Source organism: Amblyraja radiata, chromosome 14, assembly GCF_010909765.2.
Source record: "Amblyraja radiata isolate CabotCenter1 chromosome 14, sAmbRad1.1.pri, whole genome shotgun sequence".
In the NCBI taxonomy this organism is placed as follows: Eukaryota; Metazoa; Chordata; class Chondrichthyes; order Rajiformes; family Rajidae; genus Amblyraja; species Amblyraja radiata.
The window spans coordinates 57,154,454-57,172,012 of NC_045969.1; the positions used below are offsets into that span (position 1 = coordinate 57,154,454).

At 46.7% G+C, this 17,559-nt stretch overlaps 1 protein-coding gene across 1 annotated transcript in view; it reads right to left on the reverse strand.

The window, feature by feature from the left end:
• Positions 1-17,559, reverse strand: part of LOC116980828 (fatty acid amide hydrolase-like) — a 63,152-nt gene that overhangs the window by 10,203 nt on the left and 35,390 nt on the right. Inside the window, exons 11-16 of the mRNA XM_033033434.1 lie at positions 13,984-14,046; positions 12,974-13,051; positions 7,582-7,670; positions 6,256-6,292; positions 4,348-4,496; positions 270-332 (exon numbers count right to left, since the gene is read on the reverse strand). Of these exons, the coding sequence (XP_032889325.1) occupies positions 270-332; positions 4,348-4,496; positions 6,256-6,292; positions 7,582-7,670; positions 12,974-13,051; positions 13,984-14,046 (479 nt within the window). The remainder of the gene's footprint in view (positions 1-269; positions 333-4,347; positions 4,497-6,255; positions 6,293-7,581; positions 7,671-12,973; positions 13,052-13,983; positions 14,047-17,559) is intronic.

Genomic DNA, 17,559 nt, shown 5'->3' on the forward strand with positions numbered 1-17,559 from the left:
TGGTCACAGTTTAAGAATAAGGGGTAGGCCATTTAGGACTGAGATGAGGAAAACTTTTTCACCCAGAGTTGTGAATCTATGGAATTCTCTGGCACAGAAGGCAGTGGAGGTTTTCAAGAGAGAGTTAGATTAGGGAGATTCTCTTAGGGCTAAGGGAATCGAGAATTATGGGGAGAAAGCCGGAACGGGGAACTGATTTTGGATGATCAGCCATGATCATATTTGAATGGCGGTGCTGGCTCGAAGGGCCAAATTTCTATGTTGCCTACCTGAATAAAATCAGAACTCGTGAAATGTGATCCCATGGCCAAAGATATGCGAGTATCCAGATTCTGCAAGAAAAAATATTGATGGTGTAGTTGTTGATAAAACATGCCTTGGAACTAGGAAAATAAACGGTGGTTAGCAAGGCCACATCCATGTATGGGACTAGTACAGGGTTGGATGCCTTCCTTTGGAGCGGCACAGTGCTTGAGTTGCTGCTTCACAGCGCCATGGAATCAGGTTAAATCCTGACCTCAGCTGCTGTCTGTGCGGAGTTTGCACGTTCTCCCTGTGACTGCATAGGTTTCCCCTGGCTGCTCCGGTTTCCTCCCACATCCCAAAGACGTGTGGTTCAGATTGGACTTTTCAGAGCCTTGGAAGATGCAAGATGGTGCTGGAACATGGCGACTCTTGTGTCATGTCCCAGAAGAGGATCTATTGTGCTTATGTACGGTGTGATCTGACTGGATTGCACTCATCTCTCTATCACTCTACGCATGACAAATGTAGTAACCAAACTCAATCAAAATGTTCTCCTCAGAGACAGAAACAAGGAATCTTGTCAACATTCAGCACGGATTTATAAAGACAAGTACTTGATACATATCAGCGGATGTGACTTGCGTTTTGAAGGGTCCCGACCCGAAACATCACCCATCCACATTCTCCACAGAATGAAGAAGGGTCTTGACATGAAACGTCAGCCATTCCTTCTCTCCACAGATGCAGCCTGACTTGCTGAGATACTCCAGCAGTTTGTGTCCATCTCCACAGACGCTGCCGATTCAGAGTTACACTAGCACTTTGTGTGTTTTATTTTTGTAAACCAGCATCTGCAGTTCCTTGTGTGTACATTCTGTGTGATTACAATTTGTAGGCTGCATGTTGCAGACAGCTTATCAAGGAAAGGGACACAAAGAGAGAGCTGGAGTAACTCAGTGGGTCAGGCAGCATCTCTGGGGAACGTGGACAGGTGACGTTTCAGGTCGGGACGCTATTTCAGACTGATCGTCGGGTGGTGGGGGCTGAAAGCTGGGAGAGAGGAGGGGCAAGACAAGTCATCGGTGGACACGGGATTGGGGGGACGATAGGCAGATGGTTGGAAGAAAGGCCAGAGATTAAAACAGAAGGTGTGAGAAAGACCCAAATTGTGAAGCCAGAGGAAAGGGTTGTTAGAGATGATTTAAAATTGGAGAATTCAATGTTCATAGCGTTTGGTTGCAAGCTGCGCAGGTGGAATACAAGGTGCTGTTCCTCCAGTTTGTTTGTGGCCCAACTATGGCAATGGAGGAGGCCCAGGACATCCTTCATAACAAGAGGATTTCAGTATAGGAGTAAAGAGGTTCTTCTGCAGCTGTATAGGGCTCTGGTGAGACCACATCTGGAGTATTGTGTACAGTTTTGGTCTCCTAATTTGAGGATGGACATCCTTGTGATTGAGGCAGTGCAGCGTATGTTCACGAGGTTAATCCCCAGGATGGCGGGACTGTCATATGAGGAAAGATTGAAAAGACTAGGTTTGTATTCACTGGAGTTTAGAAGGATGAGGGGGATCTCATAGATACATATAAAATTATAAAAGGACTGGACAAGCTAGATGCAGGAAAAATGTTCCCAATGTTGGGCGAGTCCAGAACTAGGGGCCACAGTCTTAGAATAAAGGGGAGGCCATTTAAGACTGAGGTGAGAAAAAACTTTTTCACCCAGAGAGTTGTGAATTTGTGGAATTCCCTGCCACAGAGGGCAGTGGAGGCCAAGTCACTGGATGGATTTAAGAGAGAGTTAGATAGAGCTCTAGGGACTAGTGGAGTCAAGGGATATGGGGAGAAGGCAGTCACGGGTTATTGATTGGGGACAATCAGCCATGATCACAATGAATGGCGGCGCTGGCTCGAAGGGCTGAATGGCCTCCTCCTGCACATATTTTCTATGTTTCTAGGACAGAAAGGTCGGTGTGCGAATGAGAGGGGCAGTTGAAATGGTTAGCAACCCGGAAGATCCAGCAGGCCTTGGCAGACCGAGGCACCTCCTTTGAGACTAGAGGGGAATTACAGGCATCTATGGAATGCAAATAAAAAGGGTTTTACTCAGAAGCAGAGTCACTCAGTAGCAGGACCAAGGGAAATGTTTCAACCACCTTGGTGCGGTATTGTTAACCACTGCTCAGTCCTTATGTGGGAAGAACCGAGCTGTTCTTCCATTTTGCCTTTCAACATGTGCTGCACTTCACTCTATAGGAATCAAACTTTACTCCAGTGAATATACCCTCTGAGAGCCAGGATAAACATTACTGGTGCAGGTGGCCCTTAGAGTCCAGAAAACAAGTTTACTTGATACAAAGAAGCTATGAACTCAAGGCTACACCCAGACACCCTCATCTTCCTACACAGATAAAGAAGCCTGTTTCTCAGTGGAAAGTTACTGAATGCTGGATCACAACAGTTAATTCAATTTCAATTCAATTCAACTTTAATGTCATTGCACAAATACTGAGTATGGGTACAACGAAATGCAGTTTTGCGTCAGTCCGTAGTAGTAGTGCAATATAGAAATTTAAAAAAAATAGAGGATACAGAATAACCAAAAATACAGAATAATTAAACAATGGGGACGGAGGGACCGGAGGAATCTATCGGCGGGACTCCGAGTTCAGCAATGCGACGGTATAATTGTAGAAGCTGTTCCTCATCCTACTGGTACGAGACCTGAGGCTCCTGTACCGCCTCCCTGATGGGAGGAGGGCAAACAGTCCATGGTTGGGGTGGGAGGGGTCTTTAATGATCTTCCCAGCCCGTTTCAGACACCGTTTTCGGTGGAGGGCATCCATGGCAGGGAGCGGGGCACCGATGATGTGCTGCGCGGTTTTCACAACCCGTTGTAGTGCCTTCCTGTCCGCAACAGTGCAGCTGCTGTACCATACCGTGAAGCAGGTGGTCAGGATGCTCTCGATGGTACAGCGGTAGAAGTTGGTCAGGATCTGGGGGGACAGGTGGGCTTTCTTGAGCCTCCTCAGGAAGTAAAGGCGCTGCTGTGCCTTTTTGATCAGCTTGGAGGTGTTGAGGGACCAGGACAAATCCTCCGAGATGTGTACCCCGAGGAATTTGTAGCTGGAGACGCGCTCCACCTCAGTCCCGTTTATATGGATGGGGGTATGTCTGCCCCCTCTGACCTTCCTGAAGTCGACAATAATTTCCTTCGTCTTCTTGGAGTTGAGGACGAGGTTATTGTTGGCACACCAGGTTGTCAGGTGCTGGACCTCCTCTCTGTAGGCTGACTCATCGTTGTCACTGATCAGTCCTACCACCGTGGTGTCGTCAGCAAACTTAATGATGGCGTTGGATCCGTACTTAGGGATGCAGTCGTGGGTGAAGAGGGAGTAGAGGAGAGGGCTGAGCACACAGCCCTGTGGCACGCCAGTGTTCAGTGTTATAGTGGAGGAGGTGAGGTTGTTGACCCTAACAGACTGTGGTCTGTTGGTGAGGAAATCCAGTGTCCAGTTGCAGAGGGAGGTGGAGATGCCAAGCCCGCTGAGTTTGGTGATCAAGCTGGCGGGGATGACAGTGTTAAAAGCGGAGCTGAAATCAATGAACAGCAACCTGATGTAGGAGTTGTTGTTGTCCAGGTGGGTCAGGGCAGAGTGTAGGGCCGCCGATATGGCGTCCTCTGTAGACCTGTTGGCCCGGTAGGCAAACTGATGGGGGTCCAGTGTGGGGGGGAGGCTGGCTTTGAGGTGAGCCAAGATCAGCCGCTCAAAGCACTTAGCAATGACAGGGGTGAGTGCCACTGGGCGGAAATCGTTGAGGCTCCCTGTGGCTGACTGTTTGGGCACTGGCACGATGGTTGATGTCTTGAGGCAAGTGGGGACAACACCCTGGGCCAGTGAGAGATTGAAAATGCTGTAAATTAGTGTACGTGACTAACCTTGCTTTTGTGCTATCAAAAATGATATGAAAATACAGCATGCTTTGAATTGAGAGAGCATTCTCTTGCTTGACTGTTTTCCTTGTCGGATGAGTTTTTGTGAATTAAGTAGTTACAGTTTGATAGTCACTCATGTGTCGTGAAACTTATTCCAACACTTACCATGCTGTGGTAGTGATTATTAAAATCCATGGTGAGGGCCTCTCGTATTTCGGACAAGATGCTGATGAAGTGAGCGGTCTGTACCTCCTCCAGCTCTGGGATGGTCACGTCCACCATTTTCCCCCCCAAACTCGACAGGTGATACACCGCTGTGCCAAAAAGAGACAAGTTAGCTTGAACAGCCCGCTATTAGTTCACAGGATCTTCTGTTTCTCAGGCTCCTTGCAAACATACAATGTGCGGCATGGTGGCGCAGCAGGTAGTGCTGGTCCCTCACAGCGCTAGAGACCCTGGTTCGATCCTGACCTCGGGCACTGTCTGTACAGAGTCTGCACGTTCTCCCTGTGACCACGTCCTCCCACATCCCAAAGACGAGCAGGTTTGTAGGGTAATTGCCCTCTGTAAATTGTCCCTCAGTGTGTCGGGAGTGGATGAGTAAGTGGGATAACATAGAACTAGTGTGAACGGGTGATCGGTGGGCGGCGTGGGCTCACTGGAACATAGGACTCGTTTCCATACTGAGTCGCTTCACTTCGCCAAGCCTGGCAAAGTCAAACCAAGCATCTCTTATTGACGTCAAGGGGTTGCCTGTCATAAGCCCACCTGTCCTGACAGTATTCATGTGTACAGACGTCAAAGCACACACAACGATTTATGTCATCCCCCTTTCTCATCCATTCCTGACACACTAGCGGTGAAAGAGCTAATGGTCAAATCTAAAATGAAGTCGTGCTTCTACAAAAGCATGGTCTGGTAGAACAAAAGAATGGTTCGGTGCCAAGTCTGAATGACTTGGTAAATTGAATGAACGCAATATGGAGGACATGTTGTCTTTTCAATAAAGACATTAAGATGGCAGCCTGCAGTAATAACACGTGCTTCAAGGCCATAAAGAAGCCAAGATTGAACAAATATCTGACGCTCCAGAGATAAATAATAACTTGTTATTGGTTGAGCTTGATTTAGACCCATCCTTCCTATCTTCTGACAGGCTACAGAATCTTTCAGTCATGCCATATTCAGACTAGGTAGGAGTGTTTTACTAATAAGAAAAATGTATAATTGTGCTAACTCGCCTTTGTTCTGTGAGTGGGAGCCCGAGAAGCACTGAGCAACGTTTGTGCTCATTGTAGATCTTTTGCCACTCCCGTCTGACATATCAATTAAAGATTGCCATGGTTTTACCTTTAACAGTTTTTGTTGCTATCTGCTTTTAAGAAACAAACTTTGACAGGGGCAATGTACAGAGTCCAATTAACCTTCAAACCAGCACTTCTTTGTGATGTGGGAGGAAACCGGGGCACTCGGAAGAAACCCATGCAGTCACAGGGAGAAGGTACCAACTCTACACAGACACCACCTGAGGTCGGTAGCGAACCTGGTCTCGTTCACTGTGAGGCAGCAGCTCTACCCACTGCGCCACCCATAGGGCATGATTTTCACTTTAGACTTGAGATACTGCGTAGAAATTATTTATTTCAGATGACAAGATTGAGCCATTGAGCCCATGTCGACTAGCACTATTCTACACTCCGGGGACAATTTACAGAGGGCCAATCAACCTACATGTGTTTGGAGCGCAGGAGGAAACCGGAGCACCCGGAGAAAACCCATGCGGTCACAGGGAGAATGTACAAACTCCATACAGACAGCACCCGTAGTCAGGATTGAACCCGGGTCTCTGGCGCTGAGAGACAGCAACTCTACCTGAGCCACCGTGTAGCCCTCCACTCCCCCCCACACAGATGCAGTGAGACCAGCTGTCCTATTCCACAATCATGTTCCCCTGGTTTATCCTGTTGATAGGTGGGAACTCTCCTGCCCAATTTCAATCCCATTCTAGATGGCGATTCAGTCCCATTCTAGACGGTAATAAATTTAGAAGGCAAGTTTTGAAGATCATCATACCTTTCTGGCAAACCTCCAAGACCTCAGGATCACAGTCCTGTTAAAATTCAAGAGAAAAGGCCCATGTCAGGACAGGGTGGAATTCAGGACATAGAACATAACAAACAGTAATCATTGCAAAATGGGGGGAGGACAGTGCTGGCTCAGAGACGGAGCAAGCAGTGGTAACACGAGCTGGGCAGGTAGTAACCTCAGCCAGAGAATGGTCTGAAGAAGGGTTTCGGCTCGAAACGTTGGCTATTTCCTTCGCTCCATAGATGCTGCCTCACCTGCTGAGTTTCTCCAGCACTTTTGTCTACCTTAGATTTTCCAGCATCTGCAGTTCCTTCTTAAACAGAGAATGGCCCAACTGATTTCCAAAAGTCACAGCGTCATACGGCACGGAAACAGGACCTTAGCCCAACTCATCCATGCCGACCAAGATGTCCCACCTGCCCGCATATTCCCCATATCCCTTTAAACCGTTCCTATCCATGTACCTGTCCATGTGTCTTTTAAATGTTATAGTACCTGCCTCAACTACCTCCTGTGGCAGCTCTGTTCCATACATCCACTTCACGCTGCCTCGGAAAAGTAGCCAACATGAGGACTAATCAAGAACCAAATTATCCGGCCCGCAGACTTCCGTCATCTCCGGTACCACCCGGGCCCAAGGCCGTGGCGCCGAGGCATGGTGACGCAAGGAGGCCTGTGCTGGTGGCCGCAATGGCGGAGCCACCGAGCTCTGGCTGTACCGCATCCTGCGCAAAGCCGCCGGCACGGCTGCCCGCGCACCTTCCGTGTCTGGGCTTCACTGTCGGGATCGGGGTTGTCAATAGGCCGGGGACGAGTGAGTGGGAGTGTTTGAGCCACCTCCTTCAGGACAGAGCCAAGGCAATGGTCCGTATGTATGCCATGTTGGTGAGCGCCCGTAACTAGGGGCCAGTGCTCCAGGTGGCGTCCTCGAAGGGGCGGGATCTATGTGAACACGTGATTGATGCCTGTCATCCGGGGCGGGATCCATGTGTACACGTGATAGATGTGGCCCGCCATCCGCTCACAGACATGCGTCCTGGCCTCTATGCAGAACAAGGTTGCCGACCCCTGCTCTAAACTAAAGGAGGTAGTTGAGGCAGGGACTATCCCAACGTTTAAGAATCAGTTAGACAGGTACATGGATTGGACAGGTTTGGAGGGATATGGACCAAACGCGGGCAGGTGGGACTAGTGTTGGGCCGATGGGCCTGTTTCCACACTGTATCACTCTATGATTACCACCATATCCAATATGTAGCAAACATTCCTGCACAACTTCAATCCACCACAACAGGAGAGGGTGTACTTTACCGTGAAGAACTTCCAATCGATGCCAAATTTGATGTTCTCCAAATCAGGATTTCCAACATTGTCAAGATTCAGTGAAGGCTGATGGATGCCTGAAAGATCAATGTGACACCAGTCTATAAATTGGACCCAGTCCAAAACTAACCACCAGAAAGTTAAACCGTTTTTGTGTCCAGACAAAGACGTGAAAGAATTAACCATAGATAAACACAGGAGACAGTTTGGCCCATTTCCCCAGTACTGGCTCTTTGAATGAGCAATTACTATTCCTTCAACCCCCCCCCTTTTAATTTCTAAAACTCAAATTATCATATCAAAATCCTTCTTCACGATTTAAGTTTCTGTACTTTTTTAAAGGTGCCGTTTCAGATTTCAACATAAAACAGAATCGCCTTTAAAGTTATTTAAATCCATGGTTACTGATGAGTTGCTGATTAAACCCATGGTTACTGACCAGACATCATAAGACCATATAGGAGCAGAATTAGGCCATTCGGCCCTTCGAGTCTCCTCCACCAATCATAGCTGATCTATTTTTCCCTCCCAACTCCATTCTCCTGCCTTCTCCCTGTAACCTTGGGCTCCCTTACTAATCAAGAACCTATCAATCTCTCCTTTAATAACATCCAACGACACAGCCATCTGTGGCAATGAATTCCACAGATGCACCACCCTCAAGGCTAAAGAAATTCCCCCTCATTCCCATTCTAAAAAGGTACGTCCTTTTATTCTGAGGCCGTGCCCTCGGGTCCACCCATATTAATCAAGGACTAATCAAATAACTTACCAATCATTAAATCCCTTTCCATGTTGAAAACATCTATAATAAACTCTTAAAAACTTTCCCCATTGTAAATGGAATTATGATTTTCCAACTACTCCTTACTTTCACCCACTTTGGATCAGGACCCTTCTCTCACTGTCACCTGTCCATTCCCTCCAGCACTTTGTGTTTTGCTCAAGATTCCAGCATCTGCAGTTCCTTGTGCCTCCATTTGACTGCTGCCCTGCAAAGTCTTCTCAAAGTATAGCCATGTTTGAGGAATTCTCCTCTCTCCAATGGGAGGTCCGTGAGGCCCTCTCTCACTGCTGCCCCTGTGTTGTTCTACCTGCTCTTCGAACATGCTCTGACCCAAATCCTTAACCACAATTCCTGAAGGACCGTGTTGGGAAACTGGAGAAGCAAGTGGATGACCTCAGGTTCATCCGAGAAACTGAGTCATTCCTCGCCAGGTCCTATTGTAAGATTGTTACACCTAAGGTACTGGAAGAGAGAAGGTGGGTGACGGTGAGAAAGGGAGGGAAGCATGGAATGCCAACGTCCCCGGGTGTTGTACCTCTTGTGAACAGGTTCACCCACTTAGAAGCTGTCGGGACAGAAGACGTTATTACACTGAGCGGCGGACTGGCTTGCGAAGCAAATAGAGCTGTTGAGCCAAAACCAAATAGTCCAACGTCAGGCAACGCCATTGTAGTGGGAGACTCCATTGTGAGAGGTACGGACAGGGGTTTCTGCGGCAACAGATGGGATTCGAGGATGGTGTGCTGCCTTCCTGGTGCCAGGATCCATGATGTCACAGACAGAGTGCAGAAAATCCTCAAGGGCGAAGGTGAACAGCCGGAAGTGGTAGTGCATGTCGGCACAAACGATGTCGGAAAGAAGGGGATGATCGGATGATCTGTTGCCGCAGAATATTCTGCAGCGTGACTTTAGAGAGCTCGGAAAAATGCTGAAAAGCAGGACCTCCAGGGTTGTTATCTCCGGTTTGCTTCCAGTTCCTCGTGCTAGCGAGAGCAGGAACAGGGAGATACGGGACCTGAATGTGTGGCTGAGGAACTGGGATTCTTAGATCAGTGGAATCTGTTTTGGAGTAAGGGGGAACTGTACAAAAGGGACGGATGGTATCTTAACAGGTGGGGGACCAGCATTCTGGCAGGCAGGTTTGCCACTGCTACACGGGTGGTTTTAAACTGAATAAGGGGGGTGGGGTGTCAAATGGGATAGTCGAGGATGGAGTTAAAGGGAAAGGGTTTCTAAAATGTGTGAGCGGAGAGACAGAGGGGTGTAAAATGAGGGTAGAAGCAATAGGTAGCAAGGTGAAATGTGGCAGGCAGACAAATCCAGGGCAAAAATCAAAAAGGGCCACTTTTCAACTTAATTGTATAAGGGGTAAGGGTGTTGTAAAAACAAGCATGAAGGCTTTGTGTCTCAATGCAAGGAGCATTCGTAATAAGGTGGATGAGTTGAATGTGCAGATAGCTATTAATGACTATGATATAGTTGGGATCACGGAGACATGGCTCCAGGGTGACCAAGGCTGGGAGCTGAACATCCAGGGATATTCAATATTCAGGAGTGATAGACAGAAAGGAAAAGGAGGTGGGGTAGCGTTGCTGGATAGAGAGGAGATTAACGCAATAGAAAGGAAGGACATTAGCTTGGAGGATGTGGAATCGATATGGGTAGAGCTGCGAAACACTAAGGGGCAGAAAACGCTAGTGGGAGTTGTGTACAGGCCACCTAACATTAGTAGTGGAGTTGGGGATGGCATCAAACAGGAAATTAGAAATGCGTGCAACAAAGGTAAAACAGTTATAATGGGTGACTTCAATCTACATATAGATTGGATGAATCAAATTGGCAGGGGTGCTGAGGAAGAGGATTTCTTGGAATGTATGCGGGATAGTTTTCTAAACCAACATGTAGAGGAACCAACGAGAGAGCAGGCTATTCTAGACTGGGTTTTGAGTAATGAGGATGGGTTAGTTAGCAGTCTTGTTGTGCATGGCCCCTTGGGCAAGAGTGACCATAATATGGTTGAGTTCTTCATTAGGATGGAGAGTGACATAATTAATTCAAAAACAAGGGTTCTGAAAAGGTAACTTTGATGGTATGAGACGTGAATTGGCCAAGATAGACTGGCAATTCATTCTTAAAGGGTTGACGGTGGATATGTAATGGAAGGCATTTAAAGACCGCATGGATGAACTACAACAATTGTTCATCCCAGTTTGGCTAAAGAATAAATCAGGGAAGGTAGTGCATCCGTGGATAACAAGGGAAATCAGGGATAGTATCAAAACAAAAGATGAAGCATACAAATTAGCCAGAAAAAGTAGCCTACCAGAGGACTGGGAGAAATTCAGTCCAGCAGAGGAGGACAAAGGGCTTAATTAGGAAAGGGAAAATAGATTATGAAAGAAAACTAGCAGGGAACATAAAAACTGACTGCAAAAGTTTTTTTAGATATGTGAAGAGAAAAAGATTAGTTAAAACAAATGTAGGTCCCTTGCAGTCAGAAACAGGTGAATCGATCATGGGGAACAAAGACATGGCAGACCAATTGAATAACTACTTTGGTTCTGTCTTCACTAAGGAAGACATAAATAATCTGCCGGAAATAGCAGGGGACCTGGGGTCAAATGAGATGGAGGAACTGAGTGAAATCCAGGTTAGCCGGGAAGTGGTATTAGGTAAATTGAATGGATTAATGGCCGATAAATCCCCAGGGCATGATAGGCTCCATCCCAGAGTACTTAAGGAAGTAGCCCCAGAAATAGTGGATGCATTAGTGATAATTTTTCAAAACTCTTTAGATTCTGGAGTAGTGGATTGGAGGGTAGCTAATGTAACCACACTTTTTAAAAAGGGAGGGAGAGAGAAAACGGGTGAATTACAGACCAGTTAGTCTAACATCGGTAGTGGGGAAAACTGCTAGAGTCAGTTATTAAAGATGGGATCGCAGCACATTTGGAAAGTGGTGAAATCATTGGACAAAGTCAGCATGGATTTATGAAAGGTAAATCATGTCTGACGAATCTTATAGAATTTTTCGAGGATGTAACTAGTGGATAAGGGAGAACCAGTGGATGTGTTATATCTGGACTTTCAGAAGGCTTTCGACAAGGTCCCACATAAGATATTAGTATACAAACTTAAAGCACACGGTATTGGGGGTTCCGTATTGATGTGGATAGAGAACTGGCTGGTAGACAGGAAGCAAAGAGTAGGAGTAAACGGGTCCTTTTCACAATGGCAGGCAGTGACCAGTGGGGTACCGCAAGGCTCAATGCTGGGACCCCAGCTATTTACAATATCTATTAATGATTTGGACGAGGGAATTGAATGCAACATCTCCAAGTTTGCGGATGACACGAAGCTGGGGGGCAGTGTTAGCTGTGAGGAGGATGCTAGGAGGCTGCAAGGTGACTTGGATAGGCTGGGTGAGTGGGCAAATGCATGGCAGATGCAGTATAATGTGGATAAATGTGAGGTTATCCACTTTGGTGGCAAAAACAGGAAAGTAGACTATTATCTGAATGGTGGCCGATTAGGAAAAGGGGAGATGCAACGAGACCTGGGTGTCATGGTACACCAGTCATTGAAAGTAGGCATGCAGGTGCAGCAGGCAGTGAAGAAAGCGAATGGTATGTTAGCATTCATAGCAAAAGGATTTGAGAATAGGAGCAGGGAGGTTCTACTGCAGTTGTACAGGGTCTTGGTGAGACCACACCTGGAGTATTGTGTACAGTTTTGGTCTCCTAATCTGAGGAAAGACATTCTTGCCATAGAGGGAGTACAGAGAAGGTTCACCAGACTGATTCCTGGGATGTCAGGACTTCCATATGAAGAAAGACTGGATAGACTCGGCTTGTACTCGCTAGAATTTAGAAGATTGATGGGGGAATCTTAGAGAAATTTACAAGATTCTTAAGATGTTGGACAGGCTAGATGCAGGAAGATTGTTCCCGATGTTGGGGAGGTCCAGAACAAGGGGTCACAGTTTAAGGATAAGGGGGAAATCTTTTAGGACCGAGATGAGAAAAACATTTTTCACACAGAGAGTGGTGAATCTCTGGAATTCTCTGCCACAGAAGGTAGTTGAGGCCAGTTCATATTTAAGAGGGAGTTAGATGTGGCCCTTGTGGCTAAAGGGATCAGGGGGTATGGAGAGAAGGCAGGTACAGGATACTGAGTTGGATGATCAGCCATGATCATATTGAATGGCGGTGCAGGCTCAAAGAGCCGAATGGCCTACTCCTGCACCTATTTTCTATGTTTTTATGTCTATGTTAACCCCACCCCCACCTGTGTCCACCTATCACCAATCAGACTATGTCCCGGCCACAACTTTTCCAGCTTTCTCTCCCACCTTCTAAAAGTCTGAAGAGGTGTCCTGACCCAAAACGGCATCCGTCCATTCCCCCCACAGATGCTGCCTAACCCGCTGAGTTCCTCCAGCATTTTGCATCTTTAAAAAAAATAAAAGTAAATCAGCGTCTGCAATTCCTAGTGTCCTGAAGATTTTTTTCTCCTGATTTGTTTTTGTTTCGGCATTCCAGAATGTCCTACTTCACTCAGCTGGGCTGATTTTCAGAAGCATTAAACACTCACCGTAGGGGTAGTTTGGGTCTGGGCCAGAGAGGATTGTGTAGGCTATGGCGGCATCCTTCACCGAGGTACAGATCGGACCTGCAAACACAAATCAGTCCCCATCTCAGCTCTGTCCCACAGAACAGACAATAACTGTTTATCCTCATCTTCTTCAGAGATTCAGAGTTCAGAGACACAGCATAGGGACAATGCCTCCCTTGCTAGGCCCCGCAGCAGCCTGGGGCTCGCCTCGACTGGGCACCGCTCATAGGGACTAACTCACGGACTGGACTTTGTAATTGGTGCCAAGACACGGCGTCTCTTGCATGCAGGCTCAGTAGACTATTTCTGTACACTTGCTAATGGAGGATTATTATTTGGGTACGGCAATACTCTACTGGACTGTATGTAACAAAATTACATCCATGTGGGTGTTTGCACATGTGACAATAAAATCACCAGCAGCCTCACTGCCAGTTAACTATTGGTCTCTCAGTTACAATTTTGTTTTTAAAGTCAATTTATCATCTCGTCTCTGAGACGGAATTCTGGTTAAAGAATCAATCTATAGACACAGAGATGGACAGATAATTGGACAGGCAAAAACATCCAGCCTTACACTTTAGTTTAAAGATACAGCATAGAAACAGGCCCTTCAGCCCACGCTGACCATCGATCACCCATTCACAATAGTTCTATGTTATCTGACTTTCTCATCCACTCCCTACACACTAGGGGCATTTTATAGAAGCCAGTTTTAGAATGTGGGAGGAAACAGGAGCACCCGGAGAAAACCCACACAGTCACAGGGAGAACGTACAAACTCCATAGACAGCACCCGTAGTCAGGATCGAACCCGGGTCTCTGGCAACTGTAAGGCAGCAACTGTACTGCTGCGCCACTGTGCCGCCCGGTTCAGTTCTTTAAAGGTAATACCTCATTTTATTAAATGTATGACACATGCGTACATTCCTCTGGGACTGAAAGGAAAGGCAGAGAACTGTAGATTAATCTAAAATGTTTCACCTTACCCAAACTGACGTTGGAGTAGGAAAGAGGAATTGCTCCGTAGCAACTGATTCGACCAAAAGTACCTGAAAAGAAAAATTAATCCATTAATATTTTTATTTCATCAGAGTCTGAAGAAGGTTCCCGATCCAAAATGTCGCTTATCCATTTTCTCCAGAGATGCTGCCTGACTTGCTCAGTTACTCCAGCACTTTGTGTCTATCTTTGGTATAAACCTGCATCTGTGGTTTCTTTTTATTACATCATAAAAATGTAATTTTGTTATTTGAAAATTCGGATGTCGGATGTCAACATGATAGTGAGGCCAAAGCAAAAAAAAAAGCTCTAAACGTTGCAGGAAGCAAGAAAAATGCAAGGTTAACTTTGTAAAGAGAAAGTGTTGGATGAGAACAATCCCCTCCAGGAGTGCAGCAAAACTAAACACTAACCCAGATCAGCCACAGCATGAAAGGTGTACTTTATGTTCCATCTACAGTAGATCCCATCTCAGATAAATCCCCAACCTCTGACAAGCAATTCTTTCTGAAGTAAAACATTGTAGACGATCAGATAACAAGCACGTGGTATTTCCCCCACAAGTTGTTACTTTGCATTGAAAGTACATTTTATTCTGCTGCAGAAATAGTCCACTCTGTTGAATACTGAGTAACACTAACATTAAAACATATAAAATAGGTGCAGGAGGAGACCATTCGGCCCCTCGAGCCAGCACTGCCATTCATTGTGATCATGGCACGGAAACAGGCCCTTCGGCCCACACCGACCATCGCTCACCCGTTCACACTAGTTCTATGTTATCCCACTTTCTCATCCACTCCCTACACACCAGGGGCAATTTACAGACGGCCAATTAACCCACAAACCCGCACGTCTTTGGGATGCGAGAGGAAACCCATCACACTCACAGGGAGAACGTGCAAACTCCACACAAACAGCACCCTAGGTCAGGATTGAACCGGGGACTCCAGCTCTACCCGCTACGCCACTGTGCCGCCCACTAAAACCATAAATTCAGTAACGATAGTTTAAAATCACACTTTGGCAAGGGGGTGGGGATGGGAAGATGTGACTGGCCCTTCATCCCACCAGCACCACTCCTCACATCTTTCCACCCCCACCCCTTTTAGCCTTCCTCAAGGGCCGCTTCCTCCACAACTCCTTGATTACCTCGTCCCTTCCCACCCAATCCACCCCCTCCCCAGGTACTTTCCCCTGCAACCGCAGGAGATGCAACACCTGTCCCTCATCTGTATCCAAGGACCCCGACAGTCCTTCCAGGTGAGACGGAGACCATTGCTTAGACCCAGGTGGACACAAAATGCTGGAGTAACTAGGCAGATGATGCAACGTTCTCCCATTCCTTCTCTCCAGAGATGCTGCCTCACCCGCTAAGTTTCTCCAGCATTTTGTGTCGACCTTAGTTTTAAAGCAGCATCTGCAGTTCTTTCTTAAGGGCCTGTCCCACTGTACGAGGTAATTCAAGAGTTCTTCCGAGTTCTCCCCTGATTCGAACTCGGAGAATGTCCGTAGCGGGTCCGTAGGAGTTTGTGGATGTCTCGTAGCGGCTCGTACGAGTAACGGTAGGTACTCGGGAAATCCGGTAAACTCGTGACGTTTTTTCAACACTGTGAAAGATGTCCACGAGTAAAAAAATACTTGTGATGAAAAAAATTGTAACTTTTTACTCGTACGAGCCGCCACGAGACATCCACAAACTCCTACGGACCCGCTACGGACATTCTCCGAGTTCGAATCAGGGGAAAACTCAGGAGAACTCTTGAATTACCTCGTACAGTGGGACTGGGCCCTTTACTCAATGCTTAGACCCACTCATAGCCCAGTTTCAATCCCCATTTGTGGCTGTGGTCAGAGGATGGGATGCCATGTACTCTTGAAGTCTCATCCACGTAACTCTGTTACAGTTTAAATGGTTACTGAATAGAGTTTGTTTCCATTAGATACATTTGTATCCCATAGCCTGGCTCAGAACTCATGAAAGTCACCCGACAGCCACTTAAAGGAATACATCCCATTCCTTGGTTCCATGGAAAACTCACCCATATTAGAAACCAAGGAACACAAGACCAGCTGAGCACTGAAGGCCCTGTCCCACTATACGAGTTTACCCAAGAGCTCTCCCTAGTTTAAAAAAAAATCAAACTCGTGGTAAGTACGTAGAATGTACGTAGCGGGTACGTCGGAGCTCGGGACGTCTATTAGCGGTTCGTAACGCTAACGGCAGGTACTCGGGAAACGCGGTAAGCTCGTGAAGTTTTTTCAACATGTTGAAAAATGTCCACAAGAGCCCCGAGTACCTACGAGCGGCTATTACCGTAATTCTCCGAGTTTGAATCAGAGAAAACTCGGGAGAACTCTTGAATTACCTCGTACAGTGGGACAGGCCCTTAACACGTCATCTCCCTACCCGAGTTTTCATTTCTACCGATACTCATTTGAAGGAATTGACATTGTATGTATCCTCGCTAGCAAAGGATTTAAAATTATACATTCCAATCAAGCATAGAAACAATGTAAATTCCTTCTCAAATACAGGTACATTGTACCTCAGCTTCCTTGACAAGGCAGGGTCTTCCAACCTACCTAATCATGGGCATTGAACTTTTCTCCTGGAACTCTTATGCTGCAATGCTCTGACATTATATTCGACACTCTGGCATTTTTCTCTTTGCACTACCTGTTGTACTTGTACTCATCGACAGTATGATTTGATTTGATATGAACATCAGCTCCTTCACGCGGGGGCAGTCAGCATGGTTTTGTACGTGGGAGGGCGTGTTTCACAAATCTGATTGATTTTTTTGAAGACGTGACCAAAAAGGCCTACCATGTGGAACCTTGTTGAATACTTTGCTGAGGTCCATGTACACAACATCTACAGCTCTGCCCTCTTCAACCTTTTTGGTCACGGCTTCAAAAAAACCCAATCAGATTTGTGAGACACGATCTCCCATGTACAAAACCATGCTATCTGTCCCTAATCAGCCCTTGCCAATCCAAATGCCTGTATATCCTATCCCTCAGAATACTCTCCAGTAACTTACCGACTACAGATGTTAAACTCACCGGCCTATAGTTCCCAGCATTTTCCCTGCAGCCCTTCTTGAATAGATGCACAACATTTGCCACCCTCCAGTCTTCCGGCACCTCTCCTGTATTTAAGGATGACTCGTAAATTTCAACCAGGGCTTCCGCAATTTCCTCTCAAGTTTCCACAATGTCCTCAGATATATTTGATCAGGCCCTGGAGATTTGTCTACCTTCATACACGATTGTACCTTCAGCACCTCTTCGACGGTAACACTGACTGTTCTCAAGACACTTCCATTGACTGCCCCAAGTTCCTCCGTCCTACTGTCTTTCACCTCAACAAATACAGAGGAGAAATATTCATTGAGGACCTTGCCCATTTCCAATGGCTCCACACAGAGGTGACCGCTTTGACTCCTGAGAGGTCCCACTCTCTCTCTAATTACCCTTTCCCCCCTTATGTATTTATAAAATCTCTTGGGATTGTCCTTAATGCTACCCGCCAGAGCTATCTCCTGGCCCCTTTATGC